General features: G+C 41.1%; 1 protein-coding gene across 1 annotated transcript; it reads left to right on the plus strand.

The window, feature by feature from the left end:
• Positions 1-6,253: 6,253 nt before the first annotated feature.
• On the plus strand, positions 6,254-17,791 carry LOC138656333 (NADPH oxidase organizer 1-like). Its single transcript, XM_069743680.1, has 8 exons — positions 6,254-6,397; positions 7,128-7,208; positions 8,506-8,581; positions 12,945-13,122; positions 13,265-13,467; positions 13,551-13,664; positions 15,173-15,290; positions 15,870-17,791. Exons 1-8 carry the CDS (start codon positions 6,284-6,286, stop codon positions 16,462-16,464), a joined length of 1,479 nt encoding a protein of 492 aa, XP_069599781.1. The 5' UTR covers positions 6,254-6,283; the 3' UTR covers positions 16,465-17,791.
• Positions 17,792-19,519: the final 1,728 nt, after the last annotated feature.

A 19,519-nucleotide genomic window follows, 5' to 3' on the forward strand; every position in this document is an offset into this window, starting at 1 on the left:
GGAGTTGGATTTTATTGACTCATCATAGAGAGAACATGGGGCCCCTGTGTATGACCAGTGCGGGGGCCCTTAGCTTTTCAACAGCTAATATGACTAGGGCCGCCTCCATATTGAATTGTGACCACAACCAATAGTAAACGTGAGCTATATATATATATATATATATATATATATATCTTTGCCATTTTGCCACTCTTAAAGGGGCCATAGCAATATTTTTTAGTCTACATTCTAAAGGATGACCCTGTATACATAGCATAGTTTCAGGATAGCCCAGCCTTTGAAGTCTTGTTTGTATAATCCTCACTGTAATCTTCCATTAATCCCTTCCTGGTGACCTAATCTCTCCATTCTTGTAAATCATGTAGAGGTTCAAACATTCCTTTATAATGTAACAGCTTACAATAATATTGCGCTGATGATATAAAAACTTTAGTTGTGGCACGGTGTCGGTCATTTATTATAACATAATTATGGCTGCGGGCAGAAACAAGGAAGAAGTAAACAAATTAACACAAATTAGATAATACCGCACATATTGAAAAAAGGGGCAGTCGTGGGTTCGAGACATCCCACCCCTCCATCCTCAAACAAGGGCTTGCTGTCCAATATCACACCTTGTAAGAAATTAATTATTTGGTAATGTGAACCTGTCACTGGATTTTTTTATATTTCAACTACCGGTATTTCCTCCAATTGCCTCTGCTCCTCTGATTTGGGAACAATTTTTCGTTTTCATCTGCGACCCTGCGTTACAAAGTTATTCCCCTCCCAAAAAAAAAACGTGCAAACTTTCTCTTCGACCAATTGGGCGTGTACCTCACAACTTCTGTGTGGGTGTTTGTTGTTCCTCCTGTGATGCTGACCAATCAAAACACGGCCGCACTCACATAGGACATCTGTGACATACGCCCACTTGGCTGAAGGGAAAATTTGCACCATTATTACTGGGGGGTCATAACTTTGGAATGGAGGGGCACAGGAAACAAAGAAAAACTGTTCCAGAATCAGGGGATTGGCACCAATTAGAGGAAATACTCAGTGAAATGTTCACTCTAAAGACTAGAATTTGGTGTCTGCAGCTTCTGTGCCCACTTATGTGTCCCTGGCTACAGACTACGAATGGCAGCTATGTTGTCAGATCCCTCAGTTATGCGTTATTCTCTTCTCTACTGTCTGAAGGTTTTGTAAAGGCGCATTTGGCTAAGATGACAATAAATCCCAGACCTATATGTCTATGTACACACGAGTGATCACCCAGAGGAGCAGCATAATATGTGAACTTGTCATACTCTCTTTTTTGGGGTCCCGACTAGGTGGCTGGAACCTAACAACCTATGTAGGATCACATTCCGTATGGTATTTTATACCTGTGAACCACTAACACCCTGACACTCCTATATTCTTTTTTTTTCTTGCCGACACTCCTAATTTTACAAATATTCTACTTGGCAGCATGTAGATACCCTGACAAACTTGTATATTGTACATGTAAAAAAAAAACAACATTTCTGCTTGAGTAACAACCATTTTCTCTGGGATCTGAGATCGTGTTCACAATTATCGTACATAATGTCCCAAAACGCATTTCTGGCCAAGAATCAATCAAGGATTTTCAGCGACATTGGACAGGAGACACCATGCGTAACGTCAAAAATCTAAATTGTAGGCCAACAACCGTCATCCCGGATAAGAGGCTCCAGCAGATAACGTCCACACTATGGACCAAGCATTTACCATGAATATGTGCGGTATTATTTGGACACTTTTTTGGCAGCATAGTAGTAGTGTTATTCCACTTGCTTTTCACTGTAAAGTCATGATGTGTTTTACGCCGGTCATTGAGCTAAGCGGCATCCAGGGTGCTGGGCTGAGGATGCCGAAGGAGTGACAGCTGCCGTGGAAGGCATGACTGGACACAAGTATTGCAAATCTAACTGCTCGTCTCTATCCGGCACCTGCAAAGTCCAATTCCAACAAACTTTGTATCCCAAAATTATAGTGCTACAGCCGAATACATTTGCCTTAAACTGCTAAGGAAATCCATTAATATATATATATATATATATATATATATATATATATATATATATATTTGTGATTTTAGCGATCGATGATTCATTGCACATGAACATGAAAAACCAGTTTAGCTGAATTACTGGCTGGTAGGAAGAACCTTTTCAATGCGGAATTCTTCCATGAGATTTGCGTGCAGCCATTATCAGCATCACAGTACCCCATGGCAGAGCTGTACTGAGGGGTAGGGTCAGCTGTGTTTGTGTCCATCACTTGGGGAAGAGGTACGTGGCAGATATTCTGCCCAAATGAGGGACGTACTAACAAAACGCCAAGTCGATCTGGGCTCGTTTGCAGGTCCTTGCTGATCGAAGACTGATCGCTGCCTTTACAGAACAATGAGCAATCATGAGCATTCTTTAGTTATTTGGTGGATTATTTAATATGATCACCTGGAGACTGTAGGGCTATCAGGCTACCTAACAGGTTTTTACAGGTATAGAAAGGTGCCCTAGTACTTATGTTTGATTGACGCAAACCACCATATCGTGTACAGTAGAAATAACCGTGCCATACAGTAAGGCACCCAAGAAGAATCAACGCCTTTGAAATGTGGTGCTATTGAAGGATGTTATCAATATCGTGGAAGAACAAATAAATACATTTTGGAACAAATCAGCCCAGATATGTCACTGGAAGCGAGGATCACCAAGCTACGACTTTCCTACTTTGGACACATCATACGTAGACAACAATCACCGGAGAAGGACATCATGGTCGGAAGAATAGAAGGAACAAGGCGAAGAGGAAGACCGGAAACCCGATGGTTTGATACTATCAAGATAACAGCGGCGAAGATCCTGGCGGATCTATCTAGGCTTCTACAAGATGGATCTTTCTACAGAGGATTCATCCATCAAGACAGCATGGCTCGAGATCGAGCTGAAGGCAGTTAAAAAAAATGTTGACAAAGTCAGTGGTATGCAGAGAAACCTGTTGACCCCATTGTGAAGGTCCAATATGGACCACCCCAAAGGGCCTTAGTTACTGCTTTAAAAAAAACCCTCTGGGTCCCCGGATCTGGATCCCCTGACCTTTAGGGCTCTCTTCCCAGCTCATATCTAACTGCATAGATGCTCTGCTCACCATAGAATCTACCCGGTTAAGTTGATCAGATCTAGCTCCAATCGCAGCAGTTATCAACAGGTGTCAACTGTGTAAAACAGCTTGTACCTGCTGGGTATGATGCATGAGATCACTCCATCCACATCCTCCAGACAATATACAACAATAAATGTCAGGAGAATTGGGCGGATGTCAGGTCTCACTCCTCTTATGGGTCACATAGCATTTGTGGTATGTCATGACTTCTACATAACCCCACTACTGATTGGAAGCTTTCTGCCTATGCACAGAGAAAGCAGCCAATCAGTGCAGTGGGCGGGTTTACACAGAGCTCAACATTCAGAAAACTGCTAGATCTGCAGCAGATAAAATAGTGATTTTATCAAAACTGCAGCAAATAGCCCAGTAAGTAACACGTCGCTGGAATCAGGGTCTATTCCCCTACATTATGCTGCTCTTAGATGGAGTAGCAAAACCCTGATGATGGATTCCCTTTAAGACGGAATGTCCTTAGATAACACTGGTCAACGCAATTTTTCTGGCAAAAGGTTTTAAAACATATTTTAAGTAAATTTTGGCTGCTGATTACGAATATGAACTCCGTTTTTGGCTATCACATCAGGATTATGAGATATTTTCAATTTTTGATGAAAATTACTCCTAATGTTTTTTGATAAAAACACAAGATTTTCGGTACTACATTTTGTATATTTTTAATCAAGGAATAACAAAGATTACAAAGTCTATGTGCAGCAAATCAAATATACTTACAGAATTAAACTACAAAATATAATAACACATATATATGGCGCACAGATGAATGACAAATGGCAGTTATGTGAAGTTTCTTTTCTTGGCTGATCTGTGATGTACGGCTTCTGGGTTGTCTCTCATCCAGCTCCAGCAATAGTCGCCATCATATGTGAGTCCCACCGGCCTTGATACCGTTCTTCCATGTTTTTATGTCCTGATGAAAACGCTCCCCTTGTTCCTCGCTCACATCCCCAAGGTTCTCTGGAAGAAAGTCCAAATGTCTGTGTAAATAATGAATCTTGATCCTCATTCTCCATCCAAGATTTCGCAGACTCGTTAGTAGCTCTTCCACAGTCTCTTCATATTTGTCGGCTTTCTTCTTCCCTAGAAATTCTGCACCACATTACAAAATGTATTACAAGCTCTTTCTTCTGTCTCATTCATTGATGTGATAAAATTTGTGTCTCTCCTAAGTGTTCTTATTTGAGGTCCATCAAATATTCCAGCCTTTTTCTTCTCTTAACTAAGACCAGGAAAAGTTGAACATATATAGTTAACGGATTCTCCACTGTGATTGAGAGCTCTGACGAACTGCTTCATCAACCCAAGTTTTATGTGTAAGGGAGGAAAGACAATGTCCTTCCTATCCACTAGAGGATCATGGATGACATTCTTATCGCCAGATGCCAAACTCTGTCGCTGAGGCCATTCAGTTTTCACCCAATGCTCTGCTGTAGCTCTAATGTCCCAGTAGCACAGAAAACAAGGGTGTTATCAGAACAAACGGGAATTATGCATGTTCAAAGAAAACAAAGATATTCTCACATTTATTGGGAGACTAAATGAAAACTAAATTTACCTTAGTGAACTGTATAAACCGGCACTTTTCACACACTACTTATATTTATCATGGAATTCATGAAAATGGGCTATATACAGTACCTATAGCGCAAAAACGTGATGTGATAGAGAAATTATAAGATCAGATTTGATTTCAGCACCCTCAAATTAGTCTAAAACTGTTTTTAAAGTCCATGCCAGAATTTTTTTTTTGTAGACCAGTGTAATGGGTCTGGGAGAGAGCTGTCGGGGACTGATTCTTGCAGTGTGACGGCCATGATTTCCGCAGTGTGACGGCCATGATTTCCACAGTGTGACGACCATGTTTTGAATGGCTAATTGTCTTCAGACAGGATCGGATGACAGTCTAATGTGAATGGGGGCCCCTGACAGATAAATGTTAGGGAAGGAAAGGATCTGGCATGTCCAATTCCTGACTGCTGATCCTTTACCCTACTGAAATCATATTTCTCTATATGTCTTGTCAATCTCCTCAGAAATCTTTAACTTGGGGTCAATCACGATTCACCAACACCTACCTCTCATTTTAGGGAAATGTGAAACCGCACTCTCGCACCCCTCCAATCTATTCTAAACTCAGCTGCCCGACTAATCCACCTGTCCCCCCGCTATTCCCCGGCCTCTCCCCTCTGTCAATCCCTTCACTGGCTCCCCATTACCCAGAGACTACACTACAAAACCCTAACCATGACATACAAAGCCATCCACAACCTGTCTCCTCCATACATCTGTGACCTCGTCTCCCGGTACTTACCTACACGCAACCTCCGATCCTCACAAGATCTCCTTCTCTACTCCCCTCTTATCTCCTCTTCCCACAATCGTATACAAGATTTCTCTCGCGTATCACCCCTACTCTGGAACCCTCTACCACAACATATCAGACTCTCGCCTACCATCGAAACCTTCAAAAAGAACCTGAAGACCCACCTCTTCCGACAAGCCTACAACCTGCAGTAACCACCGATCGACCAAACCACTGCATGACCAGCTCTACCCTCACCTACTGTATCCTCACCCATCCCTTGTAGATTGTGAGCCCTCGCGGGCAGGGTCCTCTCTCCTCCCGTATCCTCACCCATCCCTTGTAGACTGTGAGCCCTCGCGGGCAGGGTCCTCTCTCCTCCTGTATCCTCACCCATCCCTTGTAGACTGTGAGCCCTCGCGGGCAGGGTCCTCTCTCCTCCTGTACCAGTTGTGACTTGTATTGTTCAAGATTATTGTACCTGTTTTTATTATGTAAAGCGCCATGGAATAAATGGCACTATAACAATAAATAATAATAATAAGAAGAAGAAGAAGAAGAGGAGCTGGATATTGGACTGAACATCTCCCTTCTTTTCCTCATTTGGGTTTCTTCATCCATTATGATACAGGTGTCCTCTTTTACTATGTGTTTGATAAGGGTGAGATATTTGCTCTGGCACTGGTGAATAAAAGATCAAAAGACAAAAGGGATGGTGCATTTTGGCTTCCTGCAATTTCGGTTTCACAGGAGACCAGCCTTCCACCCCCTCCTTTGTAGTCTATGAATTCCAGGGCTACAGAGGTGAAAAGCTCAGTGTCTCTGCAGATGAGAAATATGAGCCGGTATCCCGTAGAAGCCAAGGCTGTAGGACTGGTGCAGCATGAGAAACAGAAGGTAAGCTTCCATCGCTGAGATTTCTCATAATATTCCCCCTTGAGTTTAGGAAGAAAACGAAACACAATGCGGCAAGGCTGATCAGATAAACCCCTGTAACTTTTATATAAGAAGGGTCCTCCTAAGATTAGATGATCACAGAGAATCCCATTAATTGGACCCAGTGATAAGCTGTGGGAAACCCCGGTAGCAGGTGTTTCATTTTTCTGCAGTGCCCCCGCAGTGTAAATGTAGTATTACACAGTTGTGCACAATGCCTGGATGCGCTGGATCCTCCAGAACACAGATGAAAATGATGGGTAAAGCCGCATTCAGACATCGGTGATTTTTATCTTATGTAAAAAAAAAAAATGATCTTATATAAAAATATGGACAATTGTTCATTTGTGTTTTAAATCCGAAATCAGATTTTATCATCAATGATTTTCCGGTATAAAAAATAAATGACAAAGCTTCTATACATTACACGTTAATCACGGATATTGTACACTGATGCATGTGCTGTCATTGTCACGGCCCCATAGACATGTATGGGTAATTTCGATCCTTGATTTGGATCACAAATGAACATATCTCTTTTTTTTGCACACACACGATCTGCCAAAAATCCCATAAAGCCAAAGCCCCATAGACTATAATGGGTATATATTTTACTGTGGAAAAAAATTGAGGTCTGAGTAGGGCCTAAAGTTTGATATTGTCATTTATGCTATTCTTTGTGTTCTTGCAGCTCTTCATGTTCTCCATCCTCTGGTCGGACTCTAATAATATTCTCGTGTACAGGACGTATGATGTCTTCAAGGAGCTTGCAGTAAGGTCTTTTCGTTTTAATTTAGTTCTAAATACAGGAGACTCAAACATATGAGTGAAGTTATAGATAGGAAGCAGCTATAAATCCTCCAATAATGACCATCATGGAATCCCCATAATAAGTACAGAGCCCCCAAAATAACAGCCACAGACTTCCAATAATAACAACTGCAGTGCCCCATAATGATAAGTACTGAGTCCATAACAACCGCAGTGCCCCAAAATAATAAGCACAGTGCCCAATAATATGAAGTACGGAGTCCCATTATGACAGTCCTAAATCCACGGTTTACTAAGGGTATGTGCACACGTTGCATTTTTTATGTGTTTTTGTTAAGGGAAAAATAACAGCGTTTAACAGTAGGACTACTGGTATAGTCATTTTGACTACTTACTTGCAGTAGTTCTAGTCAGGGTTCACGAGGGAATGATAAATGCAGGGACAAGAGACTTTTTGTTTCTACATAGACCAGAGAAAGGAGAAGAATGAACTGGGCAGAAAGGCAAAATGTGCAGTTGTAAGTACACTGCTATATAATATGATTGCAATATATTAAGAGGATAAAAACTTGATGGGAGAGCTCCTTTAAGGAACTACTGTCGAGGGAGGATCTGAAGTGACCCTTCACGGTTGACTTAGTCATTTCCAAATTGATGCACAGAGCATTGGCGGCAACTGAAAATGACCAGACGGAGACGTGTGTCTCTGTTTGGGGGAATCAAGCGGATCTCTGACCCCCGTTTATTGTGTCGCACTTTTCATAATCTTAGAAGTTATACTTCAACCAATCAACATAAGAACACGCTCACAGTTCTTAACCTATAAGAATGCAGGAACAGCCTGTACATCAAGTCCTAGTGTTAACAGTACCAGCAAAGTGAATGAGATTTCGGAATAACTTGCTGATGCTTTTTATCTTTTCCTTGCAGATTTGAAGCAGATTTGCTGCATGTCATCTCTTTAATATTTATGCAACATTTTGCACCCATTAAAATGTGTAGAGGAAAAAAAATGTATGAAAGACGCACGTATATGACGCAGAATTTTCCCTGCCAACACTCCCTAATTTGTGGCAGTAAAACTACTGCAAATACTGAATGTGTGAACATGCCCTAATAATAAGCAGGGTCCCCATAGTAAGAGGTTATGGCAGCCACATTGCCTTCACATGAGTAATAAAAACAGCACCAGACTATCATCAATAACAGTGATCTTATCTCAGAAGACGACTCTTGCAGCCCCCAGTAATTACTGACTCTAGTAAGTATAACCCTCATCATCTACTTTGATCATCTAGAAATCACTTACCAGGAAGTTTCCGCTGGAGGCCGGCGTGGTGAACAAATCAGAGAGAATTCTTCCCATACTCAGGGGTAAGTGAGGCATCGACTCCATGCAGACGACATCTGAGACGTAAGTGATCCGTGAAATTACATAGGACTGCGATGAATGGGACAATGCTAACATCACATTTAGCTGTTTATTTTTGGTGATTTTTTTGCCTGTTTTTCATTTGCGCCTTATTCTCATTTTACATTTTATTTCTTTTTTTTTAAGTCTGTTTTATGTGTGCTCTCCTGTTGTTGTTGTTGTTGTTGTTGTTGTTACTGGTTCTTTTTAGGTTCATCATAGTCAAGAAAGCTTTGGGTTTGCAGAATTTTATAGCCGACTCATCATTGCAACTTTTTTAAAAGTCACAACATTTTTATACAAATGTCATCCAGCCTTATTCGCTGGAGTGAATTTATCTTCATCTGACATTTTTTGCAACGTTTCGGCGAAACATACGACATTTTGGGCTTATATACGGTAATCCCAAAACCGGTTAAAGACAAAAATAAATCATTTTTTTTTCATGAATCATGGACGATTTGGAAGTATTTGGGGAGAAAAAACCTTAACAAATAATCTAAGAGAAAATAAAAATAAATATGACTTCTTTAACTCTCTCTCGCCCCCCACAACTGATCTTATTATACAGCTCTGTGTACTTACAATTGCTCATTTTGCCTTTCTACCCAGTTAATTCTTCTCTTTTCCATTAGGTGTATGATATCACGTGATTAAAATCTGACTAGATGCATTCTTCTAAGCTCTGTTTAGAATTGACCAATTTTCCCATCATGAGTCATTGCAAAAGTCACTGCAGGGGGAGGAGCTGAGCAGCTGGGTCAGGAGTTGAAGAGGGGAATGATAAATGCAGGGACAAGAGACTTTCTGTTTCTACATAGACCAGAGAAAGGAGAAGAATGAACTGGGCAGAAAGGCAAAATGTGCAGTTGTAAGTACACTGCTATATAATATGATTGCAATATATTAAGAGGATAAAAACTTGATGGGAGAGCTCCTTTAAGGAACTACTGTCGAGGGAGGATCTGAAGTGACCCTTCACGGTTGACTTAGTCATTTCCAAATTGATGCACAGAGCATTGGCGGCAACTGAAAATGACCAGACGGAGACGTGTGTCTCTGTTTGGGGGAATCAAGCAGATCTCTGACCCCCGTTTATTGTGTCGCACTTTTCATAATCTTAGAAGTTATACTTCAACCAATCAACATAAGAACACGCTCACAGTTCTTTACCTATAAGAATGCAGGAATAGCCTGTACATCAAGGTCCCGTAGAGCAATACACCCTCAGTGTCATATCTTGTTCGGGCTGGAATAATCAAGGGCTCATAACAACTATGAACTTTAACCTAGTAACAAAATGTATCTCAAAACAGCAAGATGGAGTCAAAAAGCACAAAATGAAGCCTGCTTTAATTTTTCTTAGTTTAACCCTTCACACTGCAAGTCCTTGCATAATGCTCAAATAAATACACCACTACATTGCCGATGTCTGTCTCTAACAGCAGCAAGCTGAGCTGAGCTCTGTGCGCTGCTGTTAACCATTTATGTGATGCTGTCAATCTTGGACAGCGGCATTTAAATGGATGAGATTCCAGTACACTCGCACCCCAGCTCGCATCACCCCGTACCTGCGAATTAAATGCAGAACACCGATAAATTAGCATTGGACCCTTTGAACTGTTGAAGGCCACCATTGCTGACAGCATGGTTTTCCTGTTTTCATAAAAGAATTTCACAATATACTTTAATATTGATATATTGCAGTAAATAATGACCAGGCAGTCGCTAGTTCAAGTCCCCAAAGGGTAGTAAAAAAAACAACAACGTTTTAAATATATGTATTTAAAAAATGTAAAAATTTGAATCATCCCTCCCTCCTTTTTTTCATTAGAAATTAAAAAAGAAACACATTTAAAATCACCGAGTCTGTAAACATCCGGTACATCAATATATAAAATTAATGAACCCATACGGAAAACTTCAACAAGAGAAAAGAAAATGAAAACGCCAGAATTGCCCTAAACATATACAATACAGAGCAACCTCCAATGTACACCAAAGTGATATCAAGGAAAACGTCAGCTCGCAGTGCAAAAAAACAAGCCCTCACACAGCTCAGTAGACAGGAAAATAAAAAAAACATTATGGGGGTCTCCGAAAATGGCAATATGAACTAAAATGTATTATTATTTTTGTTTAAACTTCTGATTTTTTTTTTTATTAAATAAAAACAATCTATACAATTTTGGTATCACCGTAATCATACAGACCTGGAGAATAGGGGGGAAAATTTAAAAAATCCTTCTCGTGAAAGTGTTAAAGAACTCGTTTGCCCCTGAGCAGATACCAAATGAATGAGTAAAGAACTTCATTTTCCTTTCAGGTTAGTGGAACAATGGGAAACCTACTTTTTGTTATTTAACACGGAGTTCGTATAACAATGAACATTTTCTTCTAACTATTATGTAAATGTTAGATTTTCCTTTTACAAGGAACAGGAAATATTTTAAAGTCACTGTTTTATATGCAGAATTTACTTATAAGAGCCAATCTACTGATAAGATCTTTGAACAAGACCTTACGATGCAGTTTATTGCTCACATTAGAAATATATAGACAGGTCTGTCTGTTCATCCCGCAACTGATAAGCTAAAGTTATAAAGCGTGTGACATTTTATGGGAAGTGGTTTTTATATAGAGTCACACCCTTCTATAGAAACAAAATAAATTCTGGAACTTTTTAGAACAATCAAAAGATAAGCACTAAGTAAGTGACACTCTGAGGATGTCAGTACGGTTGAGGTTCCGGAATATTGAGCCACCAGCACTTCAAGGACTGGAATAACAACAGAACATCGTAATATGGGATCTAGAATCAGCCATGGGTTATGGAAATATTCTGTGGATCAGGGGCTGCACTACACGCTATAACGTAGAGTTGTACAACAATGGTACACTAATACTTAATCTCTTTATAATAATCTCTTTATTTATATAGAGCTAACATATTCTGCAGCGCTTTTCACTTTTGCACACATTATCATCACTGGCCCCGATGGAGCTCACAATCTAAATTCCCTATCAGTATGTCTTTGGAATGTGGGAGGAAACTGGAGAACCTGGAGGAAACTCACGCAAACACGGGGAAAACATACAAACTCCTTGCAGGGGGTCCTGTGTTTGGACATAGGACCCCAGCGCTGCAGTGCTAACCACGGAGCCACCATTCTTCTAATATGTTCAGTACTGGCATTCAAATACATAGGGTTAGTCACAATTACTGTTGGGATTGGTCAACAATGGACCAATACTTGAGGGTGGTCCACATTGGAACGCTAATATATGGAACTAGTAAACTTTGACACATTATTATTTGAGTTCTGTCAAAATGAGCTTTCTGATATTTGGGGATGGTCAACATTGACACTTCAGTACTGGAGATTGGTCAACATTGGCACACTAATACTTGGAATTAGTCAACATTTGCATGCCAATATTCAGGTTGGTCAACATTAGACCAAAACTTGGGGATGGTCAACATTGACGCTCCAATACTTGAGGTTGGTTAACTTTGGCACACTAATATTTGGAATTAGTCACAATTGGTGCACCAATATTTGAGATTGGTCAACATTGGCACAATAATACTTGGAACTGGTCAAACTTGGCCCTCCAATACTTGGGGATGCTTAACAATCAATTTCCAATACTTGAAATTGGGCAACATTGGCATTCCAATACATGTGGATTGTTCACATTGGAAGTCCAATACTTTAGTTTAGTCAATGTTGGCACACTAACACTCGACATTAGTCATTAATGTCTGACTAATACTTGACAATGGTCAATATTTATACTCCAATACTTGGAGATAGTCAGCACCAGCTCACTATTTCTTGAGGTTGGTCATATCTGCACACTAATACTTGGAACTGGTCAAAATGTACACACTAAATCTTAGAATTGGCCAACAATGACATTCCTATTCTTGTACTTGTCTACATTGTAACAACAATTCTTGAGGTTGGTCAATATCAACACACTATTACTTGATGTTGGTTAACACTGGCATATTAAAATTTGAAATTGGTCAACATTGGCACTCTATTACTTGAGGTTGGTTGACATTAGCACACTATTACTTGGAATTAGTTAACACTAACACACTTGCTTTTTAAGCTGTAGTTGCATCAGGTCTCTGGCCTCTAAAAGTTGTATTTCTTTAAAAGTAATATGAAAGCATTTAGCTTTGACAGAGTAATGCATAAATTGCAACCTTGGTGCACCTGCCTTACAACCATTGTGACTCAGGTTACCCACCTGACCAATTCCAGTCACATGGGCAGTCACTGTATTGCATAATGTCTTTTTTTACTCTTACAGATGCCCCATTGTTGTTCCGCAGTAAATTTACTAATCGATACTTGGAGAGACTCCGACTTTTAGAAATTTATTCCAAGGAACTTCTTCAAATTGACTCCAAGATCTCCCAGTGTGAAGAAGTTATTGAATTTTTCACTCCTAAGAAGCAGGACCTCACTCCATCCTTTCCTGAAAACAGGTCTGTATAGTAGATGTTCTATCTAGAGATCATGGACAGACACATCACCATCATCAACAATCATGGAAACATCCTTGAATGTTCATCTTTAGTTTTTATTAGCATGAAAAGCACCTAAATCGTGATTGTCTTCTAATTTCAGTGTCGTGATAATGCCATCAGACAATGACCAAAATCAAAAAGAGGTAACATGTCCACCCAGGTCAACACAACTCAGCACCACACAGCCAATTGTATCTGAATCCTACATCTGTATTGATAACTTTGAGACCAAAGATACCAAGAACAGACCTTTCAAAGTCCAGAAGAATCAATGCATTGATGTCCTGATAAGAGATCCTTGTGGTAGGTTCTTGATTTGATTTGTGATAGGAAAAGAGTCACCACCCAGTAAATCTAAAAACTAGATATCTGTTTCTTTCTTCTAGGCTGGTGGTTGGTTGAGAATGAAGACAAACAAGTGTCCTGGTTTCCGGCTCCTTTTCTGAAAAAGTCTGATTCTTTAGATGATACTGATTCAAAGAGGACATCATTCAGGAAAGGTTGGTGAAGAGGACAACCTTCATAGCTACAACTGGGGCAATTCCATCAAAGTATTCTGAAAAATCATACAGAAATGTACAACATTGGAGGCTTTTGACCTTTGTTCCCTCTAAAGGCTCCAAATACAAATTAGACTAACGTTCTCCAATCTGCCGATAGCTCACTGTCAGATGACGTTGGTGGAGAGAAGGATCTGGGATGTCTGGCAGCATCTTTCAAAGATAGCACAGGAGCGTTGAGCCGAGACGAATGTTCCTGTATTTGGGAATCAGGAGAGTTAGCAGCTGGCTGAACGATTAGTCAAACCATCATTTAGCCAACAGCTATCTATTATGTATGGGGAGCTTGTGCATTTCTGGCTATGGTTAAGGTCCTCATGTACATTAGACTAATGTCAACTGAGCCCACTGATATCAAGGGGTTTGGCCGAGTGTCTAATGAAGGCTACAGTCAACTGATGGTCTGGAGAGATATCGATTGTGCGTGTCCGATTTCAGACTGCCAGTCAAATTGTTCTACGTGAGATAAACCGCCTGGCTGACGTGTTTGCTGGTGGTTTTCTCAGAGAGAACAAAGTAACACACAGCCAAGTGCTCCTGTGTATGGGAATGTCAGCTGATATGGCTGAACGATCAGCCGAAACATAGTTCGACCAACAGCCATCTAATGATATCTCTAAGCCAGGTGATACAGAACTTATAGAAATATTAACTTAAATCGCCCTTGCAATTTGCCATACAGCAGAAAGATTCTCCAGGCCCCTCAGTATCCATGTAATTATTATTGCAGAGCATCCTGATCTAGAACAGTGACACTGGTGGCAATTCATCAAAGCTTTTTCACTTGATTGCTGGCCAAAAAAAAAAGGCATAGAAAAGTCGCATTGTTTTGTGCAACCGTGACTTTTGACTCACAGCAATCTCACAACAGCGTCGACAAAGTTGGTGGAGCTGGAGCGTAACGACCGCAGCTCGTAAACGACCATAACGACCGCAGCTCGTAACGACCGCAGCTCGTAAACGACCGCAGCATAACGACCGCAGCTCGTAAAATTCATGACGAGTGGCGGCTTTCACTATGCGACCTATCATACTCCAGCAGGAGATGGAGTAAGATTTCTGGTGAGGTGCACATAGTGTCGCACGCCGCTACACGGCCCGCCTGATTGATTAAGAAGTGTAACATTCTTCGTGAATCAGGGACATCTGCTCCAAAACGCCCCTCATGGAGAGAATCACTGAACTGAACGATTCTGTATGCATCCCTGGTGGTCCAGGGAAGTGAATAGGTTAATTTCTGTATTTAATGTGGTCTAAAGCAGTAGAAAGGTTATTTTCTCAGTCTTGGTCAGCGAAAGGTTTGTTTTCAAGCTCTTGGCTCTCTTGAGTGAAGAGACTTTTGTGTTCTATCTATGTTTTCCTAAAAAGTCTCATCCTCCCTGAAGCCTCGTTAATAGAAATCCTTTTTTTTTTCAGTAATGCAGATGATCAGATTTCCTTTTTTCCAGGAACATATTACTACGCAGAGAAAGGCTACGAAGCTCAGAAAACAGATGAAATGTCCCTTCCGGTTGGCGTTGTGGTAGAAGTGATTGAGAAATCTGAAATTGGATGGTGGCTTATTTGGTAAGAGGGTTACGGTATTTTTTTTTTTTCTTTGCGTCTAATGAGAAGTGGAGAGTAAAGTGCCACTTTCTTGCCAAGTGAGCACAGTCCTGTAGATTGGATCTAAATGGTATTAGCCCCATTCAAGTAAATGCCAGACACAACCTATGGAGTAGAGTGGAGAAAGTAGCCATATTTTTCCAATCCCATAAGCCCTAGTCTTCCAGTCTTGACCATGAGATGTGCCTCGAAATAACTTAAATAAGGATGAGTTATAATATCTGACAAGCTGGCGGACAGATAGATGCTAAAGCAGTTGGCATGGGGCTAAATATGGGACTAGAATCCAATCTTCATCTAGAAAAATTCTCATGGCGGCATTGAAAGCATCCCAAAATTGCTGCTTCGGTAAATTCCTGCGGTCAGGGCTGGTAGAGAATCTGCAATATGGGTAGAAAAGCAGTGTTCAGGGCAGGTGGCAATCAAAAAGCACAGAAAAGAAGGAGCTCTTGGAACCAAGTAAATGGAGAAGAAGTCCGATTGTCAGTCTGAATTTACATCATATACTATGCGCTCATAATAGTCTCCTTTTTCTTTTAGTTACAATGGAAGATTTGGGTATGCCCCATCCATGTGCCTCAAGCCTTATCAAAACCCACACCAGAAACTACAAGTGACCCTACATAATAATGTGTCAGGGTCTTCTCCCAATCTCGCTGAGGTCGTGAGCAGTCTAGATACAGGCTCCAACCCCCAACATATTAATAATGAGGATCGGGGCCGTAAGGGTAAACTAGTAAGGATGCAATCAATATCACTAAACGACCTCGAAAATTTATCAGATCCTTCTGACCTGTCATTTGTCACGTCAAGAAGAAAAAGAAATGTATATGCGGATTGGGAGGTTCAAGACGCCAAGGAAGGTGCATCTTCTTCTTTCACAGAGAAGCCAAGATCCATCCAGACAGTGGTCTCCATTCATGACTGGAAGGATAATATGGAGATGGGCAACCATATGGAGGAAAAACAGCGGAAAGATTCTGGATTTGTGGAACATCTGTCACCAAAGACATCAATCTCTTTAGATGATGCTGACACCACAGCCCCACCTGTGCCAGAAAGACCTACAATGCAGGAGATCCAGTCTAGATGTACCAGCACAACCAAGAAAGCTGCTCTACAGGGGAGTGGATGAATCCATGCTAAGAACTGTAAATAAAAAAAAAACTTGCAGGGAACCTCCACCATGCTTCACTATTGCCTGCAGAGCCTCATTATTGTGCTGCTCTCCAACCCCTCAGTGGACAAGCTGTCTTCTCCTTCAGCCAAATATTTCACACTTTGACTCATTAGTCCAGAGCACTTGCTTCCATTTTTCTGCACACCAGTTAATACATATTTGTGTATAGTTGAGTCTCTCCATCTTGTTTTCATGTCGAAACGTTGTGGGTTTTGGCAGCCATTATATCATGAAGACCAACTCTGGCTAGACTTTTGTGAAGTTCTGAGTTGATGGCACTGCTGGACATCTGCTGATTTACACAGAACATAAGAACGATGTGTGTGTGATCTGCTGCGCTACGTTTCCTTGGCTGATCCCTGCATCAACATCCTCAGTTTTGCCCATGCGTTGGTGATTCTTCAAAAGAGCCTGAATAGCACATTTTGAAACCCCAATCTGCTTTGAAATCTTTGCCTGGGAGACGCCTTGCTGATGCAGTATAACTACCTTGTGTCTTGTTGCTGTGCTCAGCCTTGCCATGGTGTTACATGACATGAAACGGTCTTCTACAACCTCACTTTGGTAGCAGAGCTTGGCTGAACCTGGTGCACTATAACTACCTTGTGTCTTGTTGCTGTGCTCAGCCTTGCCATGGTGTATAATGTGACATGAAACGGTCTTCTACAACCTCACTTTGGTAGCAGAGCTTGGCTGAACCTGGTGCACTATAACTACCTTGTGTCTTGTTGCTCTGCTCAGCCTTGCCATGGTGTATAACATGACATGAAACGGTCTTCTACAACCTCACTTTGGTAGCAGAGCTTGGCTGAACCTGGTGCACTATAACTACCTTGTGTCTTGTTGCTGTGCTCAGCCTTGCCATGGTGTTACATGACATGAAACGGTCTTCTACAACCTCACCTTGGTAGCAGAGCTTGGCTGAACCTGGTGCACTATAACTACCTTGGGTCTTGTTTCTATGCTCACTTTTTTTTTTAGCAGCAAAGTTTGGCTATTGTTTAACCAACTGTAAGCCTCCTACACAGCGGTTTCTGCTTCAGTTACTGTGTTTCAACCTATATATGAAAGTGATGATCATTTTTACCTGTTTGTAGAACTGGTTACTCACACTTTTGACTATAATCCTGCATAATCCCTGATTGTGTGCACATGTACTTAGAAGAATTGATGATGATTCGAAGACAATGGACGCTCACTAAATACCGATGGGATTCAGATTGCTTTTTTGTTCATTCACTTTTCATTTTGTAAATTGTTGCAAAATAAACTATTAACACTTCTATTTGTGAAAGCTTCTTACTTTGCAGAATTTGTTTACTTTTCTTATTAAATTATGTGCACAGTACTGTAAATCTCAAGCAAATAATCCTCCAACCCTCAGACATAGGAGATTTGACAGGATCATTTCCGAGAAGCAGGTGACAATCTGGTGTCTGACTCCACATCCTCCAAGGATAGTTTCATATTAGCTGTAACAAGGCTGATTTCCCGGCAGACGGTTTAGGTGCATGACGCCCGGCCGGTGTAGGGCGACCTCGCCTCTGCTGCATCACCTGCTGGTGGATTTTTCACTTGCAACTGTATTTTACAATACACATACTTGCTATGTTAGGGATACATTGTTTTTATTAATTTTTATAAGCTATGCATAAGGGAAGCATTAACCAGCACTAGGGGGACCATTTAAAGGGAATCCAAGTTTTTGCTACCCCTTCTGAGAACAGTGGCCTTTTGATGAAGTAGAAAAGACCCCGTTTCCAGTGACGTATCACTTGCTGGGCTGTTTGCTGCAGTTTTGTTCAAATCATAGGTTTCCCTGCTGCAGATCTAGCAGAGCTCGAATTCTGAGCCACGTATAACCCTGCTCACACCTCTGATTGGCTACTTTCTGTGTACACTGTGCATAGGCAGAAAGCTGCCAATCAATGATGGGGGTGGTGTTATACAAAGCAAATGTATATGGAGGACTAAATAACAGCAGTCTAATGATAATCTCCTTCTGATAATAGTATGATTTTATCAAAACTACAGCAAACAGCTCAGTGAGAAATATTCAGGAGAAAAGCGGCAATTACACCAGGTCAAACAAGTTAGATATTTATGGCAAGTGACAAGTCTATTAAAAGGGGTTGTCTAGGACTATGTTATTTTTTTTTTACTATGTACCTAATATCAACAGGCAGGTAGTTGCCTCCGTTGCTGATAGAGGCAACTACCCACCTGTTCTACCTGGTGCCGGCTCAGTGAGGTCATGACCGCTCCTGCCGACAATTCACCTGATCCATGTCAACAGAGCAGCTCTTCTTCTTCCAGGCTGCTCTGTCGACAGGGCATGAATGCCAACATTATGCTGATTGACAGCCGACAGTTAGGCAGCGGAGCGCCAGTTTTCAATCGGCATCATTTCAACCGTCATGCCCCATCAACAGAGCAGAAGAGAAGCAGCTGTTCTGCCACTGAATAACAGAAATCAGAAATGATCTGTGACCCCTCTGTGCCGGCACCGGGCACAACAGGCAGGTAGGTAACAACTCTCTGTTAGTTCTTTGGCCTATAGTAAGAAATAAATAGTCCTGGATAACCCCTTTATTGGGATAATGGCACAACCATATTTAATAAATTCTGAAAACCACAAGTACCATAACACCTCTCCGTAGAGCCACCACTTGCGTAATGTTTAGTGAGTTTTTCTCTGAGGTTTCGCTGTTGTCTGCTTTATCTGTACGGAGGACAGCTTCCCTCCGGCCTCTTCTCTTTGTTATCATAATGACCTCTTACTACTTTCAGATTCATGTTATGGAACGAGGAAACAATACATCACTGTATCCATTGTGATTTTCCCCTGGGCTGGTGGATTTTGTTTTTCAAGGACAACCTCCTCATACCACAGCAAGTTTCTATCACTCTATCATTCTATTTTAGGGTATAGTCACTTGACATATTTTCGACAGCCCCACCAAATATTCGAAAGGGGAAGAAGCTTTAGGAAAATGCCTGTGATCTTTTT

The sequence above is a fragment of the Ranitomeya imitator genome, unplaced genomic scaffold, assembly GCF_032444005.1.
Source record: "Ranitomeya imitator isolate aRanImi1 unplaced genomic scaffold, aRanImi1.pri SCAFFOLD_161, whole genome shotgun sequence".
NCBI lineage: Eukaryota > Metazoa > Chordata > Amphibia > Anura > Dendrobatidae > Ranitomeya > Ranitomeya imitator.

What these genes read in the sequence shown, in the direction of transcription:
- LOC138656333 (XM_069743680.1), top strand. Translation starts at nt 6,284, where the DNA reads ATGAATTCCAGGGCTACAGAGGTGAAAAGCTCAGTGTCTCTGCAGATG. An exon ending in AATTCTTCCCATACTCAGGG is followed by an intron (nt 8,582 to 12,944) that starts GTAAGTGAGGCA and finishes TTACTCTTACAG; the next exon opens with ATGCCCCATTGTTGTTCCGC. An exon ending in CCATCCTTTCCTGAAAACAG is followed by an intron (nt 13,123 to 13,264) that starts GTCTGTATAGTA and finishes TTCTAATTTCAG; the next exon opens with TGTCGTGATAATGCCATCAG.